The sequence below is a fragment of the Seriola dumerili genome, unplaced genomic scaffold, assembly GCF_002260705.1.
Source record: "Seriola dumerili isolate Sdu_G_001 unplaced genomic scaffold, Sdu_1.0 BDQW01000449.1, whole genome shotgun sequence".
Lineage (NCBI taxonomy): Eukaryota > Metazoa > Chordata > Actinopteri > Carangiformes > Carangidae > Seriola > Seriola dumerili.
In genome coordinates, this window is record NW_019174704.1 from 7,476,975 (window position 1) to 7,492,000 (window position 15,026).

The following is a 15,026-nucleotide window of genomic DNA, read 5'->3' on the forward strand; positions in this document are numbered from 1 at the left end:
GGAGGAAAAGGAGGAGAGAGACAGAGAGAGAGAGAGAGAGAGAGAGAGAGAGAGAGAGAGAGAGAGTAGTGGGGTGTGGGGGCATGACACTTCCACACAGCAGGTAAAACACACGTCAGCTCAATCAAACCAATTATAAAAGATATTAGTGAATTCTTGAAGGACTGAACAACTTTCCACGCGGCTAGTTTCCCCCATTGAGTGGCGCTCTCTGTTGCGCCTGATGTGAAAAGCTCCTCTGGATAAGCATAAATTAGGGGAGGACGGGAAGTTGCAGGGCACTCCCAGTTCATGGAATATTTAAAGTCACTGTGGATGCCAGTGGTGGACCTGAAAAGTGATCCTCTTCTGCAACAGCCGCTTCACATTCAACTGCCCTGAACAAACCCAAGACCAGTAAAACAAAACCACTAATTGTGGTGGCACTATTTGTGATAAAATGATTTAATTGTGAAAAGGTATTTAAGTTCATTTAGTGACATTTAAGTTGACTTATTGAGAAATTCACTTTACAGAGAAGTTAGAGAATGCTTTGGAATGTCTCTGCCACTGCTGTCTTGTCATCATTGTCAAACATTATTATTATTATTATTATTATTATTATTAATAACATTTTATAACACAGTTATTATTATGTATTTCATTCATATTCATAGTCAGATTTTCCTTTTAGACCACTAACAGAAATGATAAAATTAACACCTGAGTGTTATGTGTTTTGTTGGTATATATATAATTCAATCATTAACTAAACATGAAACTGTGAAGCTTTTATATTTATATATAACAGTATGGGAATAAAAGTTTCTCACCCTGCCCACATTTAACAACATTAGTCTATAGTCTCCGCATTAATCATAAGGGGAAAGAGGTCAAATGTAAATATGTGTGCGTTATGCTCAGAGGTCAGAGGTCACTCACTGAAACTTCGTCTGTCTTTCAATTTTACCGACTTGAAGGAGAGCTCAGCAGCACCTCACCCCCTCCTCTCACTGAGCTGTCTGCTGCCATCTGATCTGCTGTTCAGCCCGACTGCATGTGCAGGTCACTGCTGACCTCTGCTGGTTGAACTTGCAACATGAAGTGGACCGAATTTTGCACATTACTGCATAATGATTCATTGTTATATCACCTTGTAGATCTGGGTATGATTATGTTTGTCATGTTGCACTTTGTAGTTGGGATGTTGTGATGATATAAGAAGACTTCCCTGAGGATAGTTTTTCCTTAGAACAATGTCTTATGTGAAGTACCTGCATTAATATTAAAAAGAATGAAATAATGCTCAAAATCAAATCTGAAAATTTCCTCATTACGCAATTTAAAAAGTTGTACATAGTTAATTGATGCAACATCTATAATTAAACAATCTAAGCCCCTTCAGATATTAGAGAGGTGAAGAGTGATGCTGGTCATGAGGAGAAAATGAAACTAAGTTAACTTATAATAGTTTGGATTGTTTAAAGGCAGAGCATGAATGAATGTTATGACTGTTCATTTACTAATAAGCCGATGATGGGATAATCTCCCTTTATAAATGCTGTTATTGGGATAAAAATTGTAGGGTGGTAGATTTGGCGACACCTGTGGTTAATGTAGTGACAGGAAGCGAGACTTCATACTTCAGCCAAGGAATGGCAGACAAACAACTGAAACTACAATATAGAAAAATAATTATAGAATGCCAATACATTGAATGGCTATTGGACAAAAAATGTCAACCACAAAAAAGGATATAACTTTAAGTGGACACAGTAGACTTTAGTTTTATATTTCCACAAAGCTGGGGACCTGCTAGAGACAGGCTTATAAAAGAATGGCGAGGGTTGACAAATCAGTGGCTTACATATCCCCACTTATAGTCCCTGGCATTGGCCAGGCTCTAGAAAATACCATAGTTCCCATTATGCAACTTGCCATCTTATTTCATTAGACCGTCCCTGCCTGCAAATACCTACATCTTTCAAACTCCATGTGGTTTAGTGGAGGCCTTTTCCAGTCAGGCCATGACTATAAAACAAAACTGATCTTTTTGTGTAAAATTTAAAGTGGACATTTTTCATCTCCATTTTTAACTGCACAAGTTGGTAATGATCTGCCCAGCAGGGGGCAGTGCTGTCACAGATACAGTGTTGTGCAGATACAAACAGCAAGACAGGACAGATTTTATTCAAAACTTTATTAGATTTAATGTTTCTATAATAAAGAGATCAAGAGCTGATATGAGCGGATGAGAGGCTGAAAATGGGGACATCATTTGAGGGCGAGCCAGAGCGTTATAACTGTATATTTGTGTGCAGAGAGCAGCAGTGGAGTATGACTTTGTGAGTCTATGTGCTCTGCAGGGTCTGACTGAGTACAGGGGCTCCAGTCCACCCAATGCTTCCCTCTGGATGATCCCCATTCACCCTGCGTCTCATCACCACACCCCCCTGATCCAGGGCTTCCCCTACAGTTGTATTGCTTACAGAACTGTCACAGTAACTCAAAGGTGCAGTGTGACAAACTGTCACTTCTGTTGTGGTTTGCATAGAGTTGCTTGTCATCATGAGGCCCTCGCTGACACAATCTCAACATTAACCTAAAGTAAACCTGAAGAGATTAGTCAGAGAAAACCCACTCAGTTAAATTAAATTATTTGATTTTATGATCCTGTGAAAATTTGTCCTTGTGGTTCCAAAGTCACAACAACAGCTTGAAAATTTAGATCCAGTCCTGCTCGAGGGTGGATTTTCTCTTAAAAGCCAGACAACACACATGTGATGTATATTATGTAAATACTGTTTACTATGTATCTGCAACATCTTTCTAAAAGATCCCATGAAATGGGATGATGAAGTCATTAAAAAAAACTATCAAATCAGGCCTTCTTTCTATAACTGACAGCCCACTGGTTTTATACGCAAGGGATTCATTTTGGGAAATAAATTTTTTCACTGTGTTGCCAAGAGTTAGATGAGAGGATTGATACCACTCTCGAGTCTGGAAACCTTTAGCTTAGTTTAGCATAAAGACTGGAAATTGACTGTTCCTTCGCTATCTAATGCTGAAGCAACAAGAACTACATCACACTGAGTAACTGATGCCAATTCATGGGACCCTCAAGAATCTAAGCTCCTGACTGTTTCCTCATGTGTGCTGTTTGGTTTCTTCTCGTCTCATTTGGATGAACAATGAGACGAGAACCAGCTCTGATTTGGATTACACACACTCACACACACATACACGCACACACACACACACACACAAATAAAGTGCCCTTTTTAAAGTGCCCAACACACCCCCTTTATAATATATTGCTTCACACCACCAATTAAAGACTGGAGGCACATTATTATCATGTTAATACATGACACACCACACTGTACAGTACACTCATGTAACACCTGTCGTCACTGGGGAGGTACATTTATATTCGTCCTGACCCAGTGTTTACCTACAAATTGCCCCACTCTCCGGAGGTATTTCTTTTTAAAGCCAGACATTCAGTGTCTTGAATGTACAATAGATGTATATTTTAAATGCAGCTTAAAAGTATACTTCACCGTTTGAGTTTGATGCAGATACATTCATCTCCTGATGAAGGACTCATCCCTGTTTGGTACAGTCAGTGGCTACACGAGCATTTACACTTGAACTACAGCCCCCCTACTCATCCTGCTTTCTGAGACCTGAGCCCATGATCATTTAAACATTGATGAGAAAATTTATCAGTTACTGTATGCATGGGCAGGACAACCAGGTATATTGTTTTCACTGCAGTGCAGCAGGTGAAAATAATTTATTGCAAAGTGTAAAACACTGACCAAATGAGTGTTTGTCAATGTTTAGGAGAAACAAGCCATTTCCATGAAGAGGCACATACTAAGCAAAGGGAATATGTAGAGCCTGATCCAGGCATACAGAATCCAGGTCCACATCACTAAATAGTGCTTAGCCTCAGCCAGGGTAAGCACAATGGAAGTAGCATGGCATAAAATGGGATTTACAGTTAACCTCAGCGCTGACGCTACGAGTGTTAGTATATTAGAACATTTTTTATTCCAAAATGTATGCACGTCTGTTTTCAAGCACTGTGTCTAAAATCTGCCCCGTGTTGCACATGCTTAAAATGCATTGGTTAATTGTCTTCAAAGCAGCATCACCAGAGGGTCATTCACTTTTCTAGAGGTTGGGGTGGGTGGGGGAGAGATTGTTTCAAGGGATTGTCTATCATTTCAGTTGAGAAGCTAGTTGTATTATTACTGTCTTCTGAGTTTTATAAACTGTGTTGCAATATGTCGTTGTCCTCGCTGACAGAGGAGCAGAGAAGCACTAACAGGCACCTGTGTTTAGATCAAGCAAAGAGAAGGTAAAGGATGAAGAACTGGGCTGAATCCTACAATATTCAGTGAAGAGAAGTGAAGCCTTTGGGCTACTACTTCTTTCTAAATTGCCCTTTGTTTTACCACAGTTGTTTGAATAAGTCAGAATATACTGGGTAGAAAGTAGCTACAAATGGATCAGTAGATCTGTCCGATAGAACCGCTTAAAGTTATAGGACATCACTGTAATTTCAAAATCAAATGTTGATCTTGACTAAGCACACCATGTTATTGAAGGGCTACTGTGAATTTGTTGTTAGTTAAGAAGGATTCAGCCCACTGCATTATTCCCTATTTCAAGCAGTTAAACAAAGAAGTGTCATTGTGTTTTGATTTCAGATGAAAAACAGTCAGAGATTATTTATTCAGTCTACTCTGGCTGTGGCAATAGACATTTGATATATCATGGCAACAATGTACTATAAACAGTACACAACTGTGCAGTGACATACAACTGTGTTATCCACACAATATTGTGCACATAACATTCATGTCAAGGTGCACAAAACATCCCCATAATTTAATAAAATGTGCACATGATTTGCTTTTAATCTAATGAGTTCAAAAGGAACACATCTACTACAGACATATAGCTCACTGATTATAAACAAGCATGCCTTCACTCAGATAAAACTCACTGCATAACCACTGTAAACGCATAAAACCATTGTCAGTATTAAGGGCCTCCATGTGTCTACACTGTATTTTAAATCAGATATCCATGATGTGCTTGAAGTGATATCTAATGGTCAAAGTACAAACACAAAACCAAAGACAATGATGTTGGAGGACAAGTTAACAATCATGTTTCACTCCTTGGAAAGGATGTATCGGATGATGGATGATTAGAACGGCCAAATATTCATTAGTAAATTCACAAATCTGCTTGTGTATATAAGAGCCTGCAGAAACAGTGGGAATAAAAGTTCAATTAAACCTGATGGGTTCTAATGATAAGTGGACTGTTGCTAGCTGTACATAGTTAAATAGCTGTTATCTTCCAGAGCAGTGAGTTTTCCCACAGTCCCTCAGTCGAGACAGAGATAACTTGGGAACATAGGTTTCCATTGAGACCAATGTATAGATTTATACTTATATTCCTGCTCTTTGTGCCAGCAGGACATGTTTGATTAAAGAAAAATAGTAAAAGTGCATGCTATCTTTACTTGTCTAAAAACTGTCATCAGGCCTTCCTCTTTAAAAACACGCACAAGTTTTTCTGGTAATGTGTTGACCAACACATAAAAAAGAGGTAGATATATGGGAGGTGATGTGGGTTGTAAATAATATATAAGATTGGACATTAATCCTTACCAAGTCAAGCTGCAGTGTCTCTGGTAGGTGCAATTATCCTCCAATGTAAATGATTAAATGATGTGCACATTTCAAATAATTATGTGCGCCCTCATAATTTGCACATTCTTTAGTTGTATATCATCTGCACCTGTACTGTTACGTGCACATGGATGTATTCCCACAGCCAGGCAGAGTTTTTTAACATTCCAACTTCAACAAAAATGAACTGGCATGTGTCCAAACACATGTGCACATACAAATATATGCAAAGAAGGTATATAAATATGAGCACTCCTGTGGTTTTATATACAGTACATGCACCTTCTCATTTCTTTTTTGGTGTTGGTTTGGAGTCAGCTTTGGATCCTGAGAGGCCATTTTCTGTGTTGTCGATCCCTGATGAAGTAACAAGGCACTCCTTACTGCAGAGGGGTTGGAGGAGAAGAGAGGAAGACAAAGTTCACAGCAGCTCAAAGACATATTTCAAGCTTGCATTATTAAGAAAACGCCCCCCCAAAAAAAACAAACTACTTGATGTACAGTATGTGAGCTATCCAAACATGCAGTTGAGCACCGACAATGTGATCTGATGAAACAGTGTGAAATGGTTGCATTGCTGATAAACACCCAAGTGGATGTGACAACTCACTTTTTCTCCTCAAGCTTGGAAATAACAAAGAGAGTGAAGTTCTTGAGCAACATGAAGCCCATCAGCAACGCAATGGCTCCACCTACAGCCGAAGCTATCATGATGGTCAGTGTGTTGTCCACCACCCTCACTGCAGACATTAGCAAAAAGGAAAAAAAAACAAAAAAAATCTACATAAATCTACATTATTTCAAAATGAACATCACAATGCCATGCAGTGAGGAAGCCCCGGCTGTCTGCTGTGCTGTTACAAAACCTTCTAACTCCAGACAAACTGGTGCCTCCACATGAGATTAGAGCTGCAGCTTTCTCCTGATGCTTCACACACACAAAATACACACGGAAATATTAGGAACTCATCTCCCATGACCTTTGGTTCTCTCAGACTTTTATAGCTACTGTCGGCACTTTCCCAGAAGCATTTTAATGATATTTGGAGAATTTGTTTTAAATCCTGTCAGCTGTCAGTAAATCAAATGAATGGGTGGTGGATTATTATTGCTCATTTTTCAGAGGTTTCCACCAGTAGATTTAAAAAAAAAAAAAAAGTGATGCTGTGCCAATTTTGAGGGGAGACTAATTTAGGATCAGTCAGTCAGTTTAAAGTGATGAGCATTGCAAAATTGCATGATTAGAACTACCTTTTGCTTAAAAGCTACAAAATGCTTGGTTTAATAGGAAAGAAGGATTAGCAACTGTCCTGGACTGATCCTCCAGCAGAATTTGTGTGTGTGTGTGTGTGTGTGTGTGTGTGTGTGTGTGTGTGTGTGTGTGTGTGTGTGTGTGAGACTAATTAGAACATAACAAACTGAATCAAGGAATAAAATGCACAAAGAAATTTAACACGAAAACTGTCCCAGATTAATTGCACATGATTTATTTCATCTTTTCAGGATTTATGTTTTTGGGTCTATCTATCTATCTATCTATCTATCTATCTATCTATCTATCTATCTATCTATCTATCTATCTATCATAGATAGATAACTGTGGCTTGATTTATTTTATCCTCATCAAATACATTTTTGCATTCCAGTTTATTTTGAATTCAGTTTGCACTTTATGGCGATATTAAGCAAACACCAAAGAGTTGTGTTAAATTTGTGGTTTAACAATATACGGTATATCAGGGCATATAGTTTAAATATCATCAGGGATGTGTTGTCAGATTGGGCAGATTTCAATATAATTGGTCTCATTGTAGTTGCTGAAAAGGGTGGAAGGTGGAGAGGTGGGTAAATAATCCCAATTATCCCAATTAGTATGCATAATGAGAGGAAAATAAACTACTGTGCACCCTCACATATATCAGCACACATTATCAGAATAGACTATGACTCACACTCGTCCACCACAATGAGGGTGAAGATGGCACTGTGGTTCTTGTCCTTCTCTTTTGGGTTGCGTCCAAAACAAGTGTATTGGCCTCCGTCCTCGAAGGTGATGTTCCACAGCAAGATGGAGATGTTGTTGTGATGGTTCTTCCCCACAAACTCCACCCGCTCTCGTAATACATTCACATTTGGCTCCACCTCCTCTGATGCTATCGTTGACTCGCACACCTGATAGGACCAGCAAGCTGTCAATCATCCACCACTTAGAAGTTACCAAAACCTGAACATAAACTTTTCTCTCAGACAAAAGGGTCTTACCTTCTGCATGGTGCCGTTGTCATTGAACTGCCAGTTGAAGTAGAGGTTCTTGATGCCGATGCAGCTCGAGTATGTGCAAGGCAGCATGACTGTGCTGCCGTTCACTGCCTCGAGGAAGGGAATCTTCCCCACAGACATCTCAAGGGCTTGAGCAGACCACACACCTGAGGATGAGGGGGAGTAGAAAACACAGCAAGATAAGACTCCACAGGGGAGGAATCATCTTACAGCTACGTCAACCAGCTGCCGGCTGAGGCCGTATTTTTTCAAGTCTGTATCAGTCTTCTATAATTTTCTGCAAGAAAGCACTCATTCTCAAATGAACAATGAGAATGAGTGAAGTGACAGTAAATCTACCTCATACAGACCAAAATACTGGAATACAAGATTTATCATTTCTCTGCAATGTAGCACACAACCAAATGCTGTTCGGCTCTGTATACTGTATGTGACAAGAAGATTTGTGTGTGTGTTTATCACATTGACTATTTAAGTTTCATTTATTAACACATTATAACATATGTCTATTATTGGCATTTGATGAGTCAAACCCTGAGTAACATGACACCACAAAGTCCTTGTCGTGACATTAGTATTAAGAGAAGACGAAATCTGCTGCTCCTGGTGAAAACTATAACTGTACACCAGGGAGCACAGCGTCAGGAAGTCACAGTGATCGAATCTTAATTCCACCAATCAAGATGGATCAGGGAAACAATCATGCCTTTGTTTATTATTTGTCTTTTTCTTTTTTGCTCAATAACTCTAGACTTTGTGCCTGTGATCAGACACGTGCCAAGGTCGCAGGTAAGAAATAGCTGCAGTAAATAATTTCAGCAGGTCAAGGACACACTGTGCTACAGCACTTTTTTTACGCCATTAAAACACCTTGTGCTTAATGGCTCCATCTAGTGTGCAAGGTGTAAACTACATGCTCACAAGGTGCTGTGCAGGACTACAATGCTAAACATGCAGACGTTTATACCCGGACAATGTAACACTTTTAACACATGATTCATGGTTGCAGGGGCAGCTGTAACATTTTCTGCCTACTCTTTCTAACATTCCCACGATCCTGCCCTCTGTTTTCTGCACGCTGTGTTACACTTTCTTCTTAACATGCTCAAGGTCAGCATCTGACAAGACAAGCACCATTGCAGCAAATAGCAAAAAGCAAATAGCAAATAGCAAATAGCAAATAGCATTGCTCAGAATAACAGACATGACCAAACACAGTGAAGAAGGACACACTGTATGTGGGAATGTTATTGACTCATTCTCGTCTCACTCTTGCTTTCTGGCAAACTCACTGGCTCCAATCTTTTCCTCAGCTGGTCCAATGCAGCACAGTGAGCTTGCAAAAAAACAGTAACAGAAACAGTGAGGAGAGAGCAACAGCATCACCCCTCCTCTCTCTTTCCTCATGCACATTTCCCAGTGTCACTCACTTTTTTTTTTGGCAATATTCCATTTTCATTGTTTATCACATTTGCTCCATGTCCCTCTGTGTCCTTAAAATATTTCTTTTCTATGAGAGTTCCCTGTTTCTGTCACTGTCATTACTGAAGCTGCTGACAAGAATCCAAGAACAAAACAAGTAGACGTGCAATAACACAGTATCAATTCTTCCCTCAGGAACCTTGATCTTCTTTGTGTTTTGTCTCCAACAACTTTTAGTCTCCCTTAAATCACTAACCTCGCTGTACATTGAGTCTTTTTTACAATTTCTTATCTAGGTTTTCAATAAAAGTTTGTTTTGTGAGTTTTGGTGCTTCAGATAAAAGTGGAACAGTGGTGCTCCAGTTTCTAGCCCATATATGTCAACTTTAGAACCACATTTCCTTATGAATACACAAAGATATCTCAAAGTTAAAGAAAAAACCCAGGTGATATGAAATGCAGAGGTCGACCCCACACTGATACTGAAGTATAGGATTTCTTTGTGATTGTAAGATTGGGATTTGAGGTTAACAGGGGCCAAGAATGGATCTAATTCAGTAGAGATCAAAGGTGTGAGAGAAGTTACTGAACTTTGCTTTTCCACGACTGTCCAGTCATGAAAAACTTATGTTGGAAACCAAACTACAGAGACATTTGGTCACAACAGCATTGTCTCTTCTGAGTCAGAATGCCTTGTTCACAGATAAAAACCTCCTAGTGTTCCCATAGTCACTATCTCACACTATTCCATGTCTAGCTTTTATTTATATCTGATTTAACAAGTATAACATTCAATGAGGTGCCTTTCTAACCACCTCATAGTGCACTACACAAAATCAAATATGATGATTTCTCCAGAATCTAATGTGTTTAGGTATCTGATTAACTTTATAATGTAAGATACTGTATCTTTCTCTCTGATACTTGGGCGCCTGCATCTGCTGTTTAAGTCTAGCATGCAGTTTTTGTTAGGTGGCCAAAATGCCTTATCGTTCATTCTAAATAAACAACTTTGGGCAGCTTGTGATAAAACATCTGTGAACAAAAAAAAGCTTCTGAAAAATACGATAGAAACTTTACCTGGCAACACAATAACACTGGTAAGTCAGCAAGTGTTTTGATGCATTACAGTTTTATTGTATCAGGAAGGGCTGAGAAATATTTTTGATTAAGAATAATACATTTTATTGACTTAACTAAACCAGGAATGTTTGAATGGAGCTTTCAGTTCCTGCACATGATGTCACAGATCAGGTTTAACTTTCTAATCTGTGTTTGCTGCACTATTGCTGCACTGATGCTCCACACCCATAAGCAGGTTTAGAAAATTCCAGTAAGTATAAAATTGATTAATGAAGGAACAATGTGGGAAAAATCTATTAGACACATTTATACTGACAGTATGGGAAGCTTTTCTTTTGCTAATGTAATCTGTACTCACCCCTTTTAATGTGTATCCACCACACCTTTACCCATATGGTAACATGCATGTGAATTTACCTGCAACAACAACATCACCTCCAGATTCCTGCTGTGCTGTTGTGCTATTGTACAGGCTCTGCCAAAATACTCTTTAACCTCTCTCTCTCTCTGTACACGAAGTTTATGACTCCAATAAAAACAAAAAAAAAGATGGTTTACTGGACACTGCTCCAAGTGGCCCTGCTGCTCTGTTACTGCAGATACACATGCAGTCCAGCACAATTTGTTTTGAATGGCAGGGCCTGGAGTGCCTGACACAGCTATTCCATCACAGGGTCACTTTATTCTGCTGACATTTTCTCTTGTGGGCTCACAATCCCAGTTCAAACCAATATGGATCACAGATAACAACAAACTGTTTGATTCCTAACTTTATTGACCACAGACTTGATTCCAAACTGCCTAATCTTTAATGAAACCTTCTTAGTCTTGTCCTCTCTGGGTTTCCAAGCAGAACCACAAGCACACTTTGCTTGTGAGATGAAACGCAACATCATGGAAGAAAAGTGCTAATCATAGTATTCTCTCCCAGCCAGCAAACCAGTCCTGCCACCAACCAAAAACCTACTGTTGCCGCACACACACAATGAACACTTGCATCTCAAAATCTACTCTGCGTAGGTCAGAAGCAGATGAAGGTCAACACCAGAAAAGCTACAGAATCATTGCTGTGCCAAACAAAAACAAATGCACACTGATATCGGGCACAAGCTTAAGGGACAACAACAAATATGAAGTTTTCGAAAAAGAGAGATGAAGCACTGTTGTGTCAGCTGTGGCATAATGAGCACAGAGCAAACAAAAGGAGGTGCTGTACAGTATAGAGATAGACCTTACCAAGCAGCATGGAGAAGATCAGGCCGACGGCTCTGTGTGGAGGGCCCAGCCCTGGGGGTTCAACCCCAAAACACAGGACCTCCATGGCAGCCAGATCTGCTCCAAAACAAACAGTGCTGCAGGATCCAGCCCCGGCTCTGGGTGGCTAGTAGAATATCCCTTAGCACAATGTGGCCTCTCTGGTACACTGGATTAAATCTGGATGCTGCTGTCTAGGTGTCTGGACCCCAAGTGAGGCACGTCCCAATGTGTTGCACCAACAGTGGTCCTAGTGAGACTAGTTGCCAGCCCCAGCAGCACTCCAGTGGAAGAGACTGTAGGTTAGACAGAGGGCAAAGGGGGAGGAGGGGGAGAAAGAGAAACAGAGAGAGAAGGGAAGAAGGAAAAAGTGAAATCTTAAAACAGTACATTGAGTCACTATAAAATCACAGGCAGTACAGTAAAAAGTGTGTGTTTACATGTTTCCTGCAAGCATGCACATCTGCACATGTAATTTTGCCGGAATGTAAACAGGGTAAGACTGACAGAAGGAACACGATTTGATGGTAAGTACAGTTCAAGTTTGTCATGCCTACCTGCTCGTGCAGCCGGTGCTCACTCAGAGGCTGGCAGGCTGCTTGCACAGCTGAGTCAGTGTGGACAGGACAACGGCGGAGCTCACTGCGCACAGTCAGGGTTCACTCAAGGAGAATCTGCCAGCCAGCACTTTCACTGCAGAGACAGCCACATTGCAGCGCCAGCCGGGATGAGAGACAATTAGAGAAGAGAGGTGGTGGTGGTGTTGGGGGAGGAGAGACATACAGAAAGACAGACAGTTATGTGGAGACAGATGGACAGGAGGAAAAGCTGCTGCTCTCGTTCCTCCTCAACTGAGCCCCAGTGAAGCTGACTCCTCTCCCTGCCCGTCCCTCTGGCTATTTCACAACTTTTTCCTGTCCTCTCCATTGGCTGCATGCCCCCTCTCTCTTTCTCTTTCTCTCTCTCCCTCATCCCTCTATCCCCCCCCCCTCCCCTGCCTCCATATACCTCTTACCCCCCCCATCCCCATTACTCTGCTACTCCCACCTCTCCTCTCCCTCACCCTCCCCCTCATCTCCTGACTCGGGGCGTGTATGCAGACTCAGGCACTTTTGTCAGAGTGTTTGTAAAGATCAGAGAAAAGTTCTGCAGTGCAGGTTGAGGAGGAGGTTGTGTAATGCAGCCTCAGGGCTGGGCCAGACGCTCAGTCCGATATCAATATGCTCCATTCATAAATGGACAGGCTCTCTGATAACGTCACCTTTAAGGTACCAAAACTCAGCCTCACAGGATTACAGTGGGAGGGGAAAACAGTTTATATTCCCTTCCCCTTCCTTAGATTGAAAGAGTTAAGTTTTTCTATGACTCTCCTCTCCTCTCCTCTCCTCTCCTCTCCTCTCATATTCCCCTGGCTCAGGATAATCACCATACATAGCCACCGGTGATATGTGTATGTGTGTGTGTGTGTGTGTGTGTGTGTGACATGGGTCCCATTCGAAGCCTGGAAGGTCAAACTATCATGTATATCATGAGACATTCATTACTCCGTAGTGATCAGGGCGATGCAGCTGCAAGTGCATTATGGTATGAGATGCAGTCATTTTTCACAACAGGACAGCTCCTTTCTCATAAACACACTAACACATCAGTCAACAACAGCTCACCAATGCCTTGTGTCTACACTATTTACTGCAGGACATGACGGAGAAAGTGCTTAGCTCAGAGTTTCCAGATTTGATTAGTCTGTTTTAGACCTGACTAACGTTAAGACCATATGCCTTTCAAACTCCATCCATTACTGTGAATAGAAAGCGACTGTATGGTAACAATGGCTTTTTGGTATCAGCTTATTAGAAAAAAAAGTGGTTGGTAAGAGGTTAAATAGCCTGGAGTTTCATACTGGAGCAAAGGAGAATAGTGAGAGCTAACAGGGATGCAACTGAGACCATGTGACAGAGCGTGCCATCTGAGCCAGGGAACGGTTACACGGGCAGAGGACACAGGGACAGCTGCACATCCATTTTGGACCTCCTGGCTCTTTTTTTCGCTGCTTACGAACTGGCATTTCTTTTACAGGAAAATAAAAGGTAAAGTTTGCAACCCTGAAGGGCTGATGACTCAAATTTACATCAGCAGATTAAATGTGTGTGTATTTTACTTTACTACTTTACTTCTACTTTGCAAGTGCTGTACTTAACACAGTTATCTATTATTCATCGAGCAGGTTATTACAGAGAGTATATGGGGCTTTTTTTTCTTTACAAGCTCATGCATAGTTTGCAGTACATGTGTGTGTCTTGTGTTATTCACATGAAATCTGTGTTGCTAGGGTTTAATTAAATTTAGTTTTTGCTAATTTTTTGTTGTATAGCTTATTATATAGTAGATTCAGTAGAACTTGCATCCAATTCTGCATCAATACCTAAGTGTTAAGTGAACAAAGTTACTGTGTTTGATTAAACACTATCTAGAGACTGATTTCATTTATCACCTGCAGGATGTGAGAAAAAGAAGCCAGAGGATTACAAACATTCGCCTACAATGACCACTGATACGGACAACTAATCTGGTTCAGGGCTCCACAATGAGCATACATAGGTAGGTGAAGTGTGGTGTTAGGTGACAGCAGGGAGAGTGAAGGGTTGTTTCATGGGTGTGGAGCTCTAAATGAGAGATACTATGGACAGGCTGCGGGCTCACTGCTCTCCTCTCTAGGCCCCTCCACTGGAGTATCAATGCAGCAGCTGTGGGAACTCTTCCAGAACTGCAATAAGAAAAAAAAAAAAAAAAAATTGCTGCAGAAAGACAGGGTGTTGCTGCAGACCTGTGCAGGACGTCTGTAACTACACAGACAGCAGCATGTTCGCAGACAATCATACTCACACAATCATAATCCCACCACACATGTACTGTGCAGATATTCATTAGTATGTGTCTTGTATTTGTGTTCATAGTTGCCATGTAGGTGCACACGTAACTTAAAGCACATAGGTGTCCTCTGCTCACACTGCAGCAAAATGACTGCTGCTCCAGAGAGACAAGGACACACATCTCAGCTCTTAAACTGTGCATTAGTGAGTTAGAGCGATATGAGTGTGTTCATTAGCAAAATGTTAAGTATAAAAAGCACGAGTACTGTTCCACAGAAAAAATGCTCTGTGACTTACCTTTACATACTGATGCATTAATTCACATGAGGCATTTTAAAGTAACTACTGTACTTTACATACAGTTTAGTCTTAGTTCAGTGGTTTGCACTGTTTCCTCTCATGGGAGCGTGTCTATGTT

The 15,026-nt window shown here is 40.7% G+C and overlaps 1 protein-coding gene across 1 annotated transcript; it reads right to left on the minus strand.

Moving 5' to 3' along the window:
- Positions 1 to 5,910: 5,910 nt before the first annotated feature.
- Positions 5,911 to 11,805, minus strand: LOC111234603 (sodium channel subunit beta-4-like). Its single transcript, XM_022762770.1, has 5 exons — positions 11,721 to 11,805; positions 7,962 to 8,125; positions 7,652 to 7,871; positions 6,310 to 6,439; positions 5,911 to 6,082 (listed from the first exon to the last, which is right to left on the minus strand). Exons 1-5 carry the CDS (start codon positions 11,803 to 11,805, stop codon positions 5,986 to 5,988), a joined length of 696 nt encoding a protein of 231 aa, XP_022618491.1. The 3' UTR covers positions 5,911 to 5,985.
- Between the last annotated feature and the right edge of the window lie 3,221 nt (positions 11,806 to 15,026).